Here is a 14,897-nt window from a genome sequence, read left to right as displayed (position 1 = left end):
AGTGATTCAGCAGCAGCGAACCTCTGCTCGTTTTTTTCCTTTCCCCATCGTCTTTTTATTTCCTCCCCCCGTCACGTCATCTTCCATGAACGCGGGGCGCTAACCTTCAGCTATGGTCACCGCGCTGTTTCTCGTCGGGATGTTTTGAAAAAAGAAAAAAAAAGGACCATCACCGGACTGGGATCGTCATCAGCTGGCACGGAATGGTAAGGCCGGGTTTTTTTTGGGGGGTTGTTTTAAACGTAGATGCTCGCAGCCCCTCCGGCTGCTGCCCGGGAGGGTGGAGGGATGAATATTGATCGGAATGGGAAGGTTAATGAAGTCCACTATATAGCGATGATGCCTCGGTGGGTGAAGAGACAGCGAGCAAAAACAACAGCAAAAAAAAACTCAATGATGATGTTGTTTTGTAACAACTAGCAGCATTTCATTATGGCCTTTAAAAATAATAATAATAATAATAATCCATCCTCTCCATCTCCATCCATACAGGCATCCTGCAATGGGGCTAATCATTAGTTTGTCCCTTAATGGACACAGAGAATAACATCCCATAACAGCCACTTCCCTTTGTTGTATTAATATTCTGACTTATATATATAATATATATTTATCCACATATTCTGATAGTCTGAGGGCTGAGAGAACGCCGCTGTGAAGCACGTTATGCATTTTTGATTAGAAAGTGCAGGGGTGGTGCAAATGGACGATGCTCTTCAAAACACAAGGCTTACACAGGGAGGAGGGGGGGGGGCGTTACATACTGTACAGGGCCTGCATGCAGAATCCCCCCCCCCCCCCCCCCCCCCTCAGAAGTCAGCTGCGCACCTTGTGCATTATGCAGACCGCCGCTACCTCACCAGGGATGTGGGACCAGCCTCGCATCCATCCATCCATCCATCCATAAGTGCTGGGGGAGCAGATAACCGGGGCGTTCTCAGACTCAACTGATGTATTGATTCATATAATATAGGGGTGTTTCTTCTTCTTTTTCTCAGTGGTGGGTGCCTTAAGTGTTTGTGGCACATATTAAAGGAAGTGATTTCCACCCTGATGGATTAAAAGAGAGGCTTTCCACAGAGGAAGGTAATTTCAATAGATTTGGGCATTCTTCCGCGCATGGATCGACGTGACTGTGAAACATCCTTTGCCTGTTATTCGGACACAGAGGTGTCAGGAAAAAAAGGTAGCAGTTACAAAACACAAACAACGTGGTTATGTCATTCCCATTTTCTCATCCTCCCCGAGCACTCGTTTTGGTGCATGCCCAGAGTCCCGGGCTAATTGCCGGTGTTGTGCCGGTGAGTCAGTGAAGGTGTTTGTGAAAAAGGAGTCACAACAAACTCTCCACATACAGGAGAGAAAAAGAGGGGTTTTTTTTTGTGCTGTGACCTTGGATGCTGAATTATTCAGGAGTAGGCTTCTGATGCATGTGAAAGTGCTGCAGGGAACACGCTTAACGATTAAACAAAGCTATATATATATATATATATATATATATATATATATATATATATATATATGAGGAGTGTTTCCACAGCATCCGAAGGGAGTCATTTCATAGATGAATTGGTTCACCTTACTTCTCTTTGCCTCTTTGTCGTATTATAGATTTCGTATTTAAATTATTTTCAGGTTATAAAACAATTTGTATGATTTGAGGTTAAAACCACTGCAGGTCTGCACACAGTGCTATTGATTTTTAGGTAGGGGGGCTTGTTTATTCGCTGGAGAACCATAGATGGAAATAGCCAACAGCACACTAATGTTATCTCGCAGTTTAATTCCATTTGGTTTCGCAGACTTTGGAGCGTCAGCGTACTAATCCTTTGTTATGTAACACAATAAAGCAACGCGTTTGCACGAGATCATGGTGAGATTGCAGGCAACAATGAACGATGACGTTAATTATGAGTTTATCTGCCCATTATTTCCCTGATTCATTGATTATTTGTCTTGTGTCGCCTTCAAATATCTTGTTTTGTCCAACCTGTGGTCACAAAGCTAAATATATAGTGTTTACAATGCAGGTGATATGTCAGGGAAGTTTGGCCATTAGTTTCAGATTCATATTTTTGAAGATCGACCATCGTTTCAGCTCGAACAGGAACATAGAAATGTGGATTTCATGAAGAAGTATTGTTGAAATTGATGGAAGTAAATGAATCAAAATAGATAAACACAGGGATTTGAATACATTTGAGTTTTTGTGGCACTGCCTGGAAGACGCCAACAAAAAGAGACGCAAACATCTTCATCATCTTGATATTAGGAGAATGAGAACGGGGAGGTTCTCTGGAGGTGGAATCTGAGAAGTTCAGGACTTTTCTCCAAAGCGATTCTCGCCGTCCATCCATTACTTAAATGTCCTCATCAGTCTTTTGGAGGCCGTTCTGCCGTGGTTCCTCGTGATAATATGGAAGGTCATGGACGTCATTAAAAGACGATGGATTAGTGAGGCGAACGCTGTCTATCATCACCCAATGATGCATGCTGGGTAACGCTTTGTATAATGGTCATCCCTCTGTGTAGCGACGGTCTGAATAGCCAAACAAGGAGGGATGTAAACGTGTGCTCGTGTCTTGATTGTGTTTGCATTAGACACAGTATTATTAGTTATATATACCCGACCTGGAGCCAATCACAACGTGCTTCTAAATAATTGATTCTGATCACAAATGCTGATTAGCTGATCTGAGCTGAGAGCCCCGGTGTGGGAAAGTCTGTTTCAGCGATACTACAGTCTCATTCTAGTAAACACAATTCAATTCTTGCTGCATGGAAGCTGATTCCCCCCAGGCTGCACTATTGCTTACCAATATAGACAAAACAGAGAGATCTGTGCCTGCACAGTGAGATGCACGGTTACATAATTGGATTTTGGATCTGACAGAATATGCAGCTCTTATTTGCGAGATCGCCCGAGTGAAAGACTTTAAGCCTCCATTAGATTCAATCTCCTTTGCAGCACATCTGTGCGGAGACTTCGGAGTCGCTCAGGGCCGGACATCGTAGCGACTCAGAGGCCGTGAAAGTGTCCAAACTTTTCTGCTCAAGGCTAAATATGTTTGGAAGGAATCCAATTAGTTCTTAGGATGCACATGTGAGTGATTTCGACTGTAATTCATCAAGTGCAAGGTGTGGGAAACTCTACTGAGAGACATACCTTCCCAGCATGCGATCTATTTTAGAAAGCATCATTTACTGTAACCATGGCATCAGAAGCGCTCTGCCATCCTGTTTTGTGTTAACAGATGAATATTGAGGAGGCTTGTTCCACAGAAAGTACTGTGGTCTTCTTCTTCGACTGGATGGGTTTCAGGTTCGTACGGGAAAAAAGCTGTAAATCACCTGCTACCAAGCGACTGATCAGGAAATTGCCGTGTAAGCAGTTTCTCGGCTAGCATGTTTACTTAAAGTGGGGATGTGAGTGAGACAACAGACAGACAGACAGACAGACAGACAGACAGACAGACAGACAGACAGACAGACAGACAGACAGACGGACGGACCGACGAGAGGATGAGAGCGTTTCAGCTGGAAAGAGAGACAAATCAATAAGAGGTCGGTTAACATTCAGAGGCTGTGGACGAACCGGGGGAGTCGGTGTCTTGTTTTCCCCGGCTGTATCTGCAGTTTGAAGTGCCCCCCCCCCCTCTTCCTCCCTCCCTCCCTCCGCTGAGCCCAAAATGCGAGGCCGTACTGCGTTTGGCTCGGTCTGCACAGCACAGGCGAGGCAAGGCTGCATACTGCAGGAGAGGCTGCTGAACCAAGCACTCACAATGGAGCTCCGAGGGAGGGGGAGGGGAGACGGTTGCAGCGAAAGGCTGGGAGCCTGGGAGCCGGAATGGTGGGGAGCTGTAGGGAGGGACAAAAGACAGGCAGGGAAGGGGGGAGAGACGGAGAGAGAGCGAGCCGTCGAGGATGGAGGGAAGAGCGGAGAGGATGGAGGATGTTTTGCTGACATTCACGAGAGCCTGAACGCATCAGTGAGGGAAGAAGGAGGAGAGGAAGCAAAGATGGACACGATAGGAGACAATAACACTGGTGTGTTTTGTCAGCAGCTATCTGGTGCTACAGCAGTCAATCAGCCTGTTTAATGCAGACGTTAAACGTCGTCCATAACTCAACTTAAATCCCACGTGATTTATAGCGTGACATGCTCGTCCCCCCGGCTGCAACAAGTAATGAAATGACAACATAGGACTTATCTTATATCCTGTCCTTTAATAATAGTCCAGGGTTTTAACCTCACAGGGAAAAGATGCACGCGCTCACTGCCTGCTGAAAAACACCTTGATTTATGATAAAATAATAGAACATAATGTCATAGTGCTTCAGAAATAGTATTATTATGGGAGGTCTGATCATTCAAAGGATGGAGATTTAATCATAATAGAAATGTCACAGCTTTAATTTTTAAGATGAAGTTAGCTCCATTCAAAGCAGTAAAAGTCTGACTGGAGCGAGAATGAAATGCCGTTAATTAACCTGCCATCAGTCAAAATGCTTGCTGTGAAAAGGGGGCTAGAGCAGACCCCTCTCTCTGGCTCACCTAAATGGAATGCGGCCATTGTTAATGTCATTGGTGCTACCCGTGTTTGACAAGGTAACACATGTCTGATGATTTCCTTTTCGCTTCTGGCTTCTATTGATATTGATATTGATGGTGATGGTGGTGATTGATTGTGTCGGCATGGAGACGGAGATGTCAGGAGTTTCCGACAGCTAGGACACCTCCCACTTTGGGAGGAACTAAAGAAGTGTCAACAAACGATATTATCAATAACAGAATGGATTCAGCTAATTTAATAGGAGCTATTAACAAAAGTAGCTTATATAAGCGATTTATCTGAAAGCAGCTCAAACCGAGACATCCTCCTGCCGCCCAATCAGAGGCTGACGTGCACCTTTTGTTGCCAAAACTGGCGGTTTGAAAGTGAAAGTGTCCGTACAGTACGGCATGCTGGGATTAAGAGCTGCTGCTGCACAATGGGAGCCAGTATGCAGAGTGATCATTGGTTTGCCTGAGGCGCGGTTGTGCCCATGAGGGCGGATGTAACAGAATGCCAAGGATCCAAATACCAAGGACCAGCCACAAACTGCAGAGCACACACACACACACACACACACACACACACACACACACACATGCCAGCACATTTCAGGCCAGGCCATGCAGCACTGGAGATTAATGGTCTGCCGTATCAGTAATATGCATTAGCCCGTTCCACATCATTAAAACCTCCCCTCTCGTCTTTTTCACTTTAGTTATTTTTCTTTTTTAAGTTTTTTTTTTTAATAACAGTTGTCTCATCGGTGTAGCAGAGCAGGCTTTTTGTAATTGTGCAATACATTTGTGAGAGGCAGAGACTACGATGAGGCTGGGAAATCCAACATTCAGTGGCTTCCAGAAGGAGCGAACGCCAGCGCTGCTACAAAGTGGACATTTTATACAATCTATATTGAAAAGAGTCCAGAAGTCGGGTTCAGACTGCAGAAGCACTTTGTAAATGTGATGCAACGCTAACCCAACACTCCTCCGTATACGGGAGGGGAACTTTGATGAAAATGTGATTGATCCTCACAACATGTTGTTTAATACCAATATCTTTCTGTGATTCTCTTCTTTTTCCCCACATCGAAACATTAAAACACAATGTCATCATTCTTTCTCTGGATATCTCAGAACGCCTCGAGGGAATTTCTTCAAATTTTGGTGCAAACGTTCATCCGGACACAATGACCTTCTCATTGTGTTTTGGTGCTGAAAGGTCAAGGTCACTGTGACCTCATGTCTCTCCCATTCTCGTGATAAATTCTCAGGAACATCTTCAGCCAATTTGTTTTAAATCTGGCATAAACTTGCACTTCCTGGATGAACGGATTAGAATAACTCAATATTCGGAAATTCAATGCTATTAACCAAAGTTGATGAGTTGCTTTTGTTAAATAAAAAGAAAGAAAAAAACAAGCACTGACAAGGAAATAAGCAGTCACAGCTTTAATTAACTGTAATTACATGTAACCTAATGTTTACTCTGATGCTGTCTCACCAAACCTGGTATTAACTGATCCTCACTACTTAATTAAACTAACTTTGGCAGTCCATCACTCAAGTCTTAACTGCAGGACGACAGAAGACTTCCACATCTCGTCCATTATGGTCGTTTCTTTGTTAAGTTTATTAGAAACGAATGGGAATGACGATTTGTTGTAATCTTTATGGATGCACTTTAATACGTCTTAAACTCTCCGCTTAGACGAAGACGGACACACACCCTCTCAATCAGCTTGCGTATTGTAGTCAGAATGATGTATTATGTGAAGGAACGGTGCCGAGTGTCGTATCAGCGTTTCCACGACGATGACCGCTATCAGCAGAATCTGGATCCCGCCGTCGGCTTCACTGACGAAAAAAAGCTTTAGCGTGATTTGATTTTCCGTTACATCTTCGTGTGATTAAATGTTAATACATAAAACAATTAGTCTTTTTCATGACAGCCAGATGCTTCCAAACTCATTATTGTTAAGCTGTGTAAATATTCTCCCAAAAAATGAGTCCAGATACAATGACTTGTATCTGGTTACGATGCTGCACGGTTTTGTGGTTCCTGCTCCGATATTTTAAATCCAACGAGGTTTTTACGTGAATGTGAACGACCCAGTCCTACTTTAAATGTGTTTTTTAAAGAAAAGAAAGTTTGTTTTACAGCGATAAATACGTTAATAATAAAAGAAATCTCCACATTAGTGTACCAATGTGGCGCTAAATAGCGAGATGATCCAGGTGGTGGCGGTTTGAATCATCACTGCTGGAAGATAAAAAAACAGTTTGGCCGTGCGTGTGAGTGTTTAATATGCACACAGATGGCTGAAGATTAAATGTGGATAGCTAGGTGGTTGGGCTTATTCGGTGTGGACCGGTTAGATTAATAGCAAATATTGTGCCGGGGATGTTTGTCGTGTCGCACAGATGTGATGTGAAAATGACAATTTGGAGGGATTGACGTGGAAAGTCCTCTCTCCTCATTGCTGTCTCCCTCTCACGTCCCTTTGACTCTCGTTTCAGTCGCTGTGTGATTATTCTAGCTCTTTTAATGAGACAGAGTGGGTCAGATGTCAAACGTCTCATGCAAACGCAACACGTCCGATGCTAAAATGCAGCAAGTGGGCCGTCGCTTTGTACTTCCACGCTGCAAAAGGGCTGCAAAAGGTAGAAAAGTACAAAGCTAAATTCGGTGTCCCACATCTCTTTTTTTAAACGCCGCCCTGCTCCCTTTGGATTTAGACACTAAAGCCTCGACGTTATTAGAGGACTGGTGCAGCTAAGTGATGCATCTGTGTCCAGAAAGTCCCCTAAATTCACCTCCCGAGAGCACATTTGCAAAGCCACATCCTTTCAACTGCTATTTCAGACTTCGTGAAAAAGATGCCAAAACCCATTTGGGGACATTTGGCGCCTGTTTTACGACCTCACGACCAAAATCTCTAAAAATAAATTTAAAAAATAATCGCTTTTATTTTATTTTCAATGCCGACATTAACATCACCTATCAATTTATTCAGAAGACATGATGATTGGCTCTCTAGGGGCTTCATTACCTGGAAAACTCTTCAAGCCAGAGTCGTTGTGGGCTGATAGCTGCGGATCCATCCAGCTTCCTGCTTAATGGGGGAGCCATCGTCGTTCAGAAACCCCTTCCCCTCTTTATTCCTCTCTTACAATCTTTTCAACTGATCTACGAACAAAAAAAAATCTCCAGAAAAGAATTTGCAAATCTCCATTTAGACCCGTTAGCTGCTCCTTCACAATAAAAGCCTCCCAGCTTTGCTAAAGAAACCCACGGCACTACTTTTATGCAAATGTGATTCCTGATGGTACATTCTGTTTCAAAAGCTTCAAGTATTAGATATAAAAAATATGTGCATGAGTGTCAAAATAAACCCAAAACTCACAGCTGAAGGTTGAAGAGGTTCATGACTTTAGTGTGAAATGTGAAAAATCTTACATGGATTTGCAGATTCTTCAAAATTTTTGGGTTGTTGTGTCACAGATTTCATTTATTGCCAATAGACACGGTGGATACTTTCATAGGGATACATATTAAATTAGTTTTTTGTGTTTGACTTTCATCCTGAGATTATGACAAGAAGATACAAGAGCTTTTCATCTAACTTGAGCAAGAAAGCAAAAAAAGAGGGAGAAATATAATCATTCAGGTTGCCACGACGTCATCAACAAATGTTGCAAAAAAATGACAAATGTTCTTCTTTCAACCCCCGAAACACAACGAGGACGCCCCAGTTTATAATGTACCCTGAAGAAGAAGAATCACTTCTATTGGTCGAGGCTTGTGTATGGAGGAGTGGGTGGTGGCGACTTGTTTTTCTCACCGTTATTGAGAATGATGGCGACAGAGTTGAGAGCGAACACGGCAGCGAATTCAATCCCACGGCAGGAAAGATGGAGGTGCAACGGCCCAAACAACCGTTCCATCACTGTCCTAAAAAAAAAAAAAAAAAAAACCTGCTGCTTGTCCGCAGTGTGTAAACACGTGAGGGATTGCAGGTCACGTTCCCCGTTAACCTCCCGGCTCTCCCTCTCCTCTGTTTGTGTGTCTTGCAGGTATTTATGAGCAGACATTTCTTATATAACTGCAGCCAACCGATCCTGGATGTGAAGATAGCCTTTTGTCAGGTGTGTGTTCCTTACAGGTAAAAAAGGTACAGTACCCATTCACTTCCATTTCCCCTTCATTGTTCTCTGTGTGTTGTTGTTGTGTTTCTCTGTGTACAATGCAGTATTCGGGCTACTTAAAGGTCTAATGTGGGAGATTTTTTTTTTTACGTATTTGGGACGTTTAATGTCTAATAACGACCTCTGCTGTGTTTTACTAATAAGAATGGGCTGTTAGGTCATTGTTTTGTGCTTCATTGGAACGTAACCGATAAAATGAGACTATATTGTTTGTTTCGGGAGTGTAAATAAAGAGCGTCTTGCCTTTTGTTGACACTGACGTCTCAACTCAAACAGTGTAGTGGTTTCTTAGCTGGGACTGAATCACCCGTCTCCTCTCGAGTACGACAGCGTGAATGCAAAACTCCCGTCGGGGAGATTATTCCGGCGCTCTGTACCCACCTCTGTAATTAACTGATGTTTATTTTTGTTGCGCCACTGTTTGTCCAACCGCTGAGTATTTATAGCCCGGTTATTATTGTGTGTGCACATTCATAAAAGTGGTTTATTGTGGTGAATACAGGCGATTATGGAGTTTACATTTCTGCATGGAGACAAATGTAAACTCAGCTGTGCTGTATGTCCTGTCCCGTCTTACCAATTATCCCCAAACACATACTTACGTGTTGTAACTCTTTTAATGAGGGTTCAATGATTTAACAATAATAACAAAAAAAATCTACAAAATGTGATTTTTTTACGGTTATCGTGCAAATTGATGTTTTTCTTACATTTTCTTCAGGTTCATTAATGTAATCTTTCCATTGCAGGGTTTTGGAAAACAAGTGGATGTGTCATACATCGCCAAACATTACAACATGAGTAAAAGCAAAGTGGACAACCAGTTCTACAGCGTGGAAGTGGGAGACTCCACCTTCACGGTTTTAAAGCGTTACCAGAATCTAAAGCCCATCGGCTCCGGAGCTCAGGGAATCGTCTGGTAGGTGCTCCACACGGCCAATCTTTCATCTGCTGCTTTTACATCGCATCACGCCGTTTGTGTTTGGTTTTATGTCCTGTTTAATGTGTGATTACCTCATTTTCCTAATTGTCTTGTGGGCTTATGGCTGTGGGAGATTATTAAGGGGCGGAGGAGACGTTCTGCATATTGTTTTCACTGTTGCGTGAGTGCAAAATGTACTTTTTAGAAGATTATAGGGATGGAGAGTCATGTTTTCAGTTCTCCATTGTGCCTGACCAATCTGAAAGCACAGCATGCAGACGTGTCTTTGCATAAATCTCTCATCTTTGCATAAATGTTTTGATGAGTGAAGGAGAATGGATCAGTCCAACGGGAAGCTTATCGATGTAGAAATGTTTGTTCTTTAAAAGGACCATTCATTTCTTTGGGTGTAAACCTTGTTAATGCAATACAGGTAGAGGTTCCTAATCTGGATAATCAATCATTTCCTGATCAGTTGAGAGGCACAAAAATTCAAATTTTTAACTAACATCTTCAATTATTACTGCAATTACACTGGAACCCTAATAATAACACTCAATGTAGACGAGGAGGCTGAGTATTACTGTGTGGCGGTTGGATTCACTGTCTCCGGCCGGGTATGGATGTGTGGGACCGTAAGGAAACGATACGACTTACGTGCATCTTTAATCCGGATTGCAGAGAGAGCTCGTTGTAATTCGGCTCACGCCTGCCCCGTCAGGATGCCGCGGTGCCGCTGCCAAGGCTCCACTTAAAGGAATGCATCGTACAGTTTTTTGTCAAATGAGCAGACAGATCTATGCCTTCCATTCATGCTAATGCGGCGTCACCGTGGTGACACACCTGCCATCGGAGACGGGCCGACAGGTTGTTAATGTCTGCCTTCCTTAGATCTCAACACTCTAAACCCCGTTGCCCTCCACTCGCCCTCGTCCATTGTCCTCCCGTTTGCTTCCCATGCCCTCGGCCCTTCCCTCCTTCCGCTCCCAAGCAATATTGTGCATTTGGGCAAGCTGTGTGTGCTAATGCTGGGACGGTGCCCGTTGGAGGGATACTGTAGAGATGGATGGCAGGGAGACGGTGCAGATCTAATTCAACCCACTCTGCTGCGTGCCGCTCGGATTCAACCCCACGGCTGTTATCTGGTGTCACATGGTGACGGCGTCACCGCCACCGCCACCAAAAGGCTGATATACACTCTTCTGCTGCTTAGAGGGATCGAACGGGACACACTTCGTCTCATTCAGATGAACAACATGCATTTATGTTGGAATGATTGTGTCATAATGTGATGATGAAATCATTACTGTGCATTATTATCAGCATAATCCGCCAACTGGATGACATAAAAAAATCCAGCATCTGTCGGATTTTGTCACAGGCAGCTGAATTATTATTATTATTTAACCAGAAAGGCCCACGGAGATACGACATCACTTCTGCCAGGGAGTCCTGGTCAAAGCAACCACACTTTTCTGCAATATTTGTGTTTTTTTTCTGCAAAATCTGGCAACAAAAGGAAAAGAAACATTTTCTTTTCACAAATTTTCACAAAAAACTTACTCTGGCCTTAGTTTTTTGTTTTTTATTAGAAGAATATTGATATGGAGGTCAACAAAGGTCAAAGGTCAACTTGTCATCAAGCCATCTGCCAAGGTATTTGTCAGAGGTGACCCTCTATAGATCAACACCATCTAGTTTTACTGGTGTGTGTAATTTGGTCTTTTTTTCAGAATGTATATCTGCAATACATTAAAACAGTCTCTAAGGAATCCAAACCCCTTTTAGAAACTGAAGTTATAGCATACATTCCCTCAGAACAGCTTGTATGTAAATTACTCGAATTGTCCAAAAGATTATCAACAGCGAGCACAATATGTGTGCACTCTGCTTCTGTTATGCAACCGGGACTTTCTCTGGGCTGGAAAGCCCGAGAACGCGGTAATGACTTCACACTTCACACTCCCTCTGCAAACGTCCTAATCTGTGCACATCTCTGCCCTTCTGACTCGTGCTCTCCAGCCAGGAGGAGATTTCAGAGGCATCTTAGGAGGGCTCAGGCCTCTAAGTAGTTGAGCTGGTCATGACATCATCTTTCACTCAGTCAGAAAACTGATGACTGGCTCAGAATCCCTGCTGGATCAATGCTTTTTATGAAGCCTCCACTGTTTCCATGGTCACACACACACACACACACCATCCCCGGCCTCTCCAGAGACATGACGAACCACACTCGCATCCCACCCGACCATCCGCAAACCCACGCACAGGATGCTCCGGATCAGAGCTGCAGCAAACCTGCCCACATTCAAACTCGAGTCCGATTATTATTCCATAGATTTGAGGGAGAATGTATCGGAAAGGTCGCCGTCTGAGATATGGAACGTGCGTGGCATGTTTATGGCGGCTCCTTCCTCGTCCATGCCGAGCTCTTCATGGGGAAACAAACATAAATCCACACAAAGAGGTTCTCAGGGGGGTTTTGTGTTCAGGCAGCAGAGAACTCACTTTGCTGTAATGACCTCCAAAATGGATGGAGCCGCTGTGTGGGAAAAAGAAGCCTCTTACTTGTAACTTACATTATCCCGCCTACTTCACCGGCTATTTGTTGCATTTACGATATTATCACATTTTTGTTAATTAGAAACGGGAGCTGTCAGCGTTAATGGAGCGTTGCAGCATCTGAATGTGGAATTAAAGGAATATTTCGATGAGAAAATGTCATGTCTGCAGGGTGAATATGAAGCCGGTTAGCTTAGCTTAGCACAGACTGAAAACAGGGCAAACAGCTAGCCTGGCTGTCTCCAAAGGTATGTATAAATCGTTGGCTAATTAGCATATTTAAAGTGTAAAGATGACAAATGGCTGGTTTTATGATAACGGTTATCAATAAAACTCTCTCATCTGTCTCATTAAATAGTCTGGTGATGTATTCATGCAGTCTCTGAAGAATGGGAAGAACCATTTGGAGGTGGATGTAGTCACATGATTTAAACTCCCGACAGTAGCTAAAAGGTCGAACCATTCCTTCTAAACGCTGGAAAAAATGCTTTCACTATATTTCTCTGGATAAGATTTGAATGTTTCTTATGAATAAAATGACCAACTAAGTCATCCATCATCTGTTTGTTTTCTTCGGGATGTAAAATATAATCTTTTTTGTTTTTATGACTGATGACATTCATGGTAGATTGTCACATAATATGAAATTGTTTATATTGGTTTATGTTTTCCTCCTTTGTTCTGCAGTGCGGGCTACGATGCTGTCCTGGACAGAAATGTGGCCATCAAGAAGCTGAGCAGACCCTTCCAGAACCAGACCCACGCCAAGAGGGCGTATCGGGAGTTGGTGCTCATGAAATGTGTCAATCACAAAAATGTAAGTGCCTCGGCGGAGACGGGGAACACGGATGGGAACGGGAGAATGAAAACACAAAGCACAGATTCAAACTAGATCCCGGTCTATTTTTGGCTTCTCCATGAATCTCTTTTCTACTAAACTGAGACGAGCGACTGCAACGTTGCCACCGTGTTAAATTCGATGCCTCCAGAAACGCAGCGAAGTGGCAGGAGAGTGAAACGGAGAGCACTCGGAGGCACTCATGTACGCTTCGACCTCCTCCTTGTCTTCTCCGTCTCATCTTTATCTCCGCTGCTCCAGCTCACCTCTGTCTCCGTCCTTTCGTCAACTCGCGTCCTTCGTCCTTTACTCTTGTATGTGCATTCACTCTTAACTAACCACGCGCTTCTCTTTTTCAGATTATCAGTTTATTAAATGTCTTCACACCACAGAAATCATTAGAGGAATTCCAGGATGTGTGAGTATAGTAAACCCCTTCTTTGCACGATTACATTTCCCTGAACAATATTAGTAGCTTCTTACTCCTTCGTATCTGCAGGGTTGGGTCATTTAACCCCTCCTAAATAATAATAATAATAAAATAACAACGTTTCTCAGGTACCTAGTGATGGAGCTGATGGATGCCAACTTGTGCCAGGTGATCCAGATGGAGCTGGACCACGAGAGGATGTCCTACCTGCTCTACCAGATGCTGTGCGGCATCAAACATCTGCACTCGGCCGGCATCATTCACAGGGTAGGAAAGCAAGTTTTCAGTCTTCTTGTGTCGCTACTGAGGAGGAGGTGTTTTCATACCTTTTTTGGGGGGGGAGGGGCAGCAGTTTGAGGTCCATAAAACTCACCATCGCCTTGGTTACCCATTTTGAGAATCGAGGGCACAGTTTAATCCCTGTGTGTCCCGGCCAACACGCCTGGCAGTGTTGAGGCGGTGGGAAGCCTGTGAGGGATCACGGTTGGCCAGAGCACCTCCGCTAAAGGGAGATTCACACGGCCTTTTTGTTTTTATTATTTACACCATAAACAAGTCAAATACCTGAAATAATTTAAAACTTAACAGGAAAGAAGGTTTCTAAGTGGCCCAAATACACAGAGTTTCTCACATCAATCCCCCCCCTCCATCACCAGGACCTCAAACCAAGCAATATAGTGGTGAAGTCAGACTGCACCCTGAAGATCCTGGACTTTGGTCTGGCCAGGACCGCGGGGACCAGCTTCATGATGACCCCGTACGTGGTGACTAGATACTACAGAGCCCCGGAGGTCATCCTCGGCATGGGGTACAAGGAGAACGGTGAGGATTGTTTGCTGCACATCTACATTAACACAGTAGAACGACTCCCAGATATTGATCAGCGTAGAAGTATTTCTGAACTAAAGGGAACGTCTTACCTGTAGTCAAGAGATACAACTCCAGAGAAGCAATCGTCACTTCGAGTGGGGAATTTCATTACAGCAGTGTTATCCATTAACGATCCCAATTATCTGGGAAAATGTAAACAAATCTGGGCGTGAGTCTTCGCCGAGCGATTGAATGGAAGCGGCGCCGGCGGGTCGCTGATTAAAAGCCTCCAGAACATCAGACGCGTGATTGGACGGCAGCCGAGGCCGAGACTCGTTAGCCACATTCCTCCGGCGAGGCTTCGGATGTCCTCCCGCTAGTTCGACGTCTGCTTTGCTCTTCCTTCCTGTCTGTATCTAGATTTCATTCAAGTGTATCTCTCACTCACTAATGATTCCTGTGACATATAATCACTGTTGCTTCTCACAGAAAGCTTCTCGTGTCCTAACACCGACCTCTTCCTCCTCCTCCTCCTCCTCTCTTTTCTGTTGCTGCCCCTCTTCGTCATGCCGTC

The 14,897-nt window shown here is 44.0% G+C and overlaps 1 protein-coding gene across 8 annotated transcripts in view; it reads left to right on the top strand.

Moving 5' to 3' along the window:
* Window positions 1-14,897, top strand: part of mapk10 (mitogen-activated protein kinase 10) — a 50,465-nt gene continuing 35,568 nt past the window's right edge. Inside the window, exons 1-7 of one of the 8 annotated variants that reach the window (XM_084035000.1) lie at window positions 1-206; window positions 8,630-8,701; window positions 9,511-9,680; window positions 12,933-13,062; window positions 13,443-13,501; window positions 13,642-13,780; window positions 14,170-14,335. In XM_084035000.1, coding sequence (XP_083891126.1) covers window positions 204-206; window positions 8,630-8,701; window positions 9,511-9,680; window positions 12,933-13,062; window positions 13,443-13,501; window positions 13,642-13,780; window positions 14,170-14,335 — 739 coding nt within the window. In that variant the 5' untranslated portion in view covers window positions 1-203. Of the gene's footprint in view, window positions 207-8,629; window positions 8,728-9,510; window positions 9,681-12,932; window positions 13,063-13,442; window positions 13,502-13,641; window positions 13,781-14,169; window positions 14,336-14,897 lie in introns of all 8 variants that reach the window. The other 7 variants (XM_084034999.1, XM_084035005.1, XM_084034998.1 and 4 more) reach the window with 7 other exon arrangements.

Source organism: Eutrigla gurnardus (assembly GCF_963514095.1).
Source record: "Eutrigla gurnardus genome assembly, chromosome: 19".
In the NCBI taxonomy this organism is placed as follows: Eukaryota; Metazoa; Chordata; class Actinopteri; order Perciformes; family Triglidae; genus Eutrigla; species Eutrigla gurnardus.
This window is presented reverse-complemented; position numbering and strand designations above follow the sequence as displayed.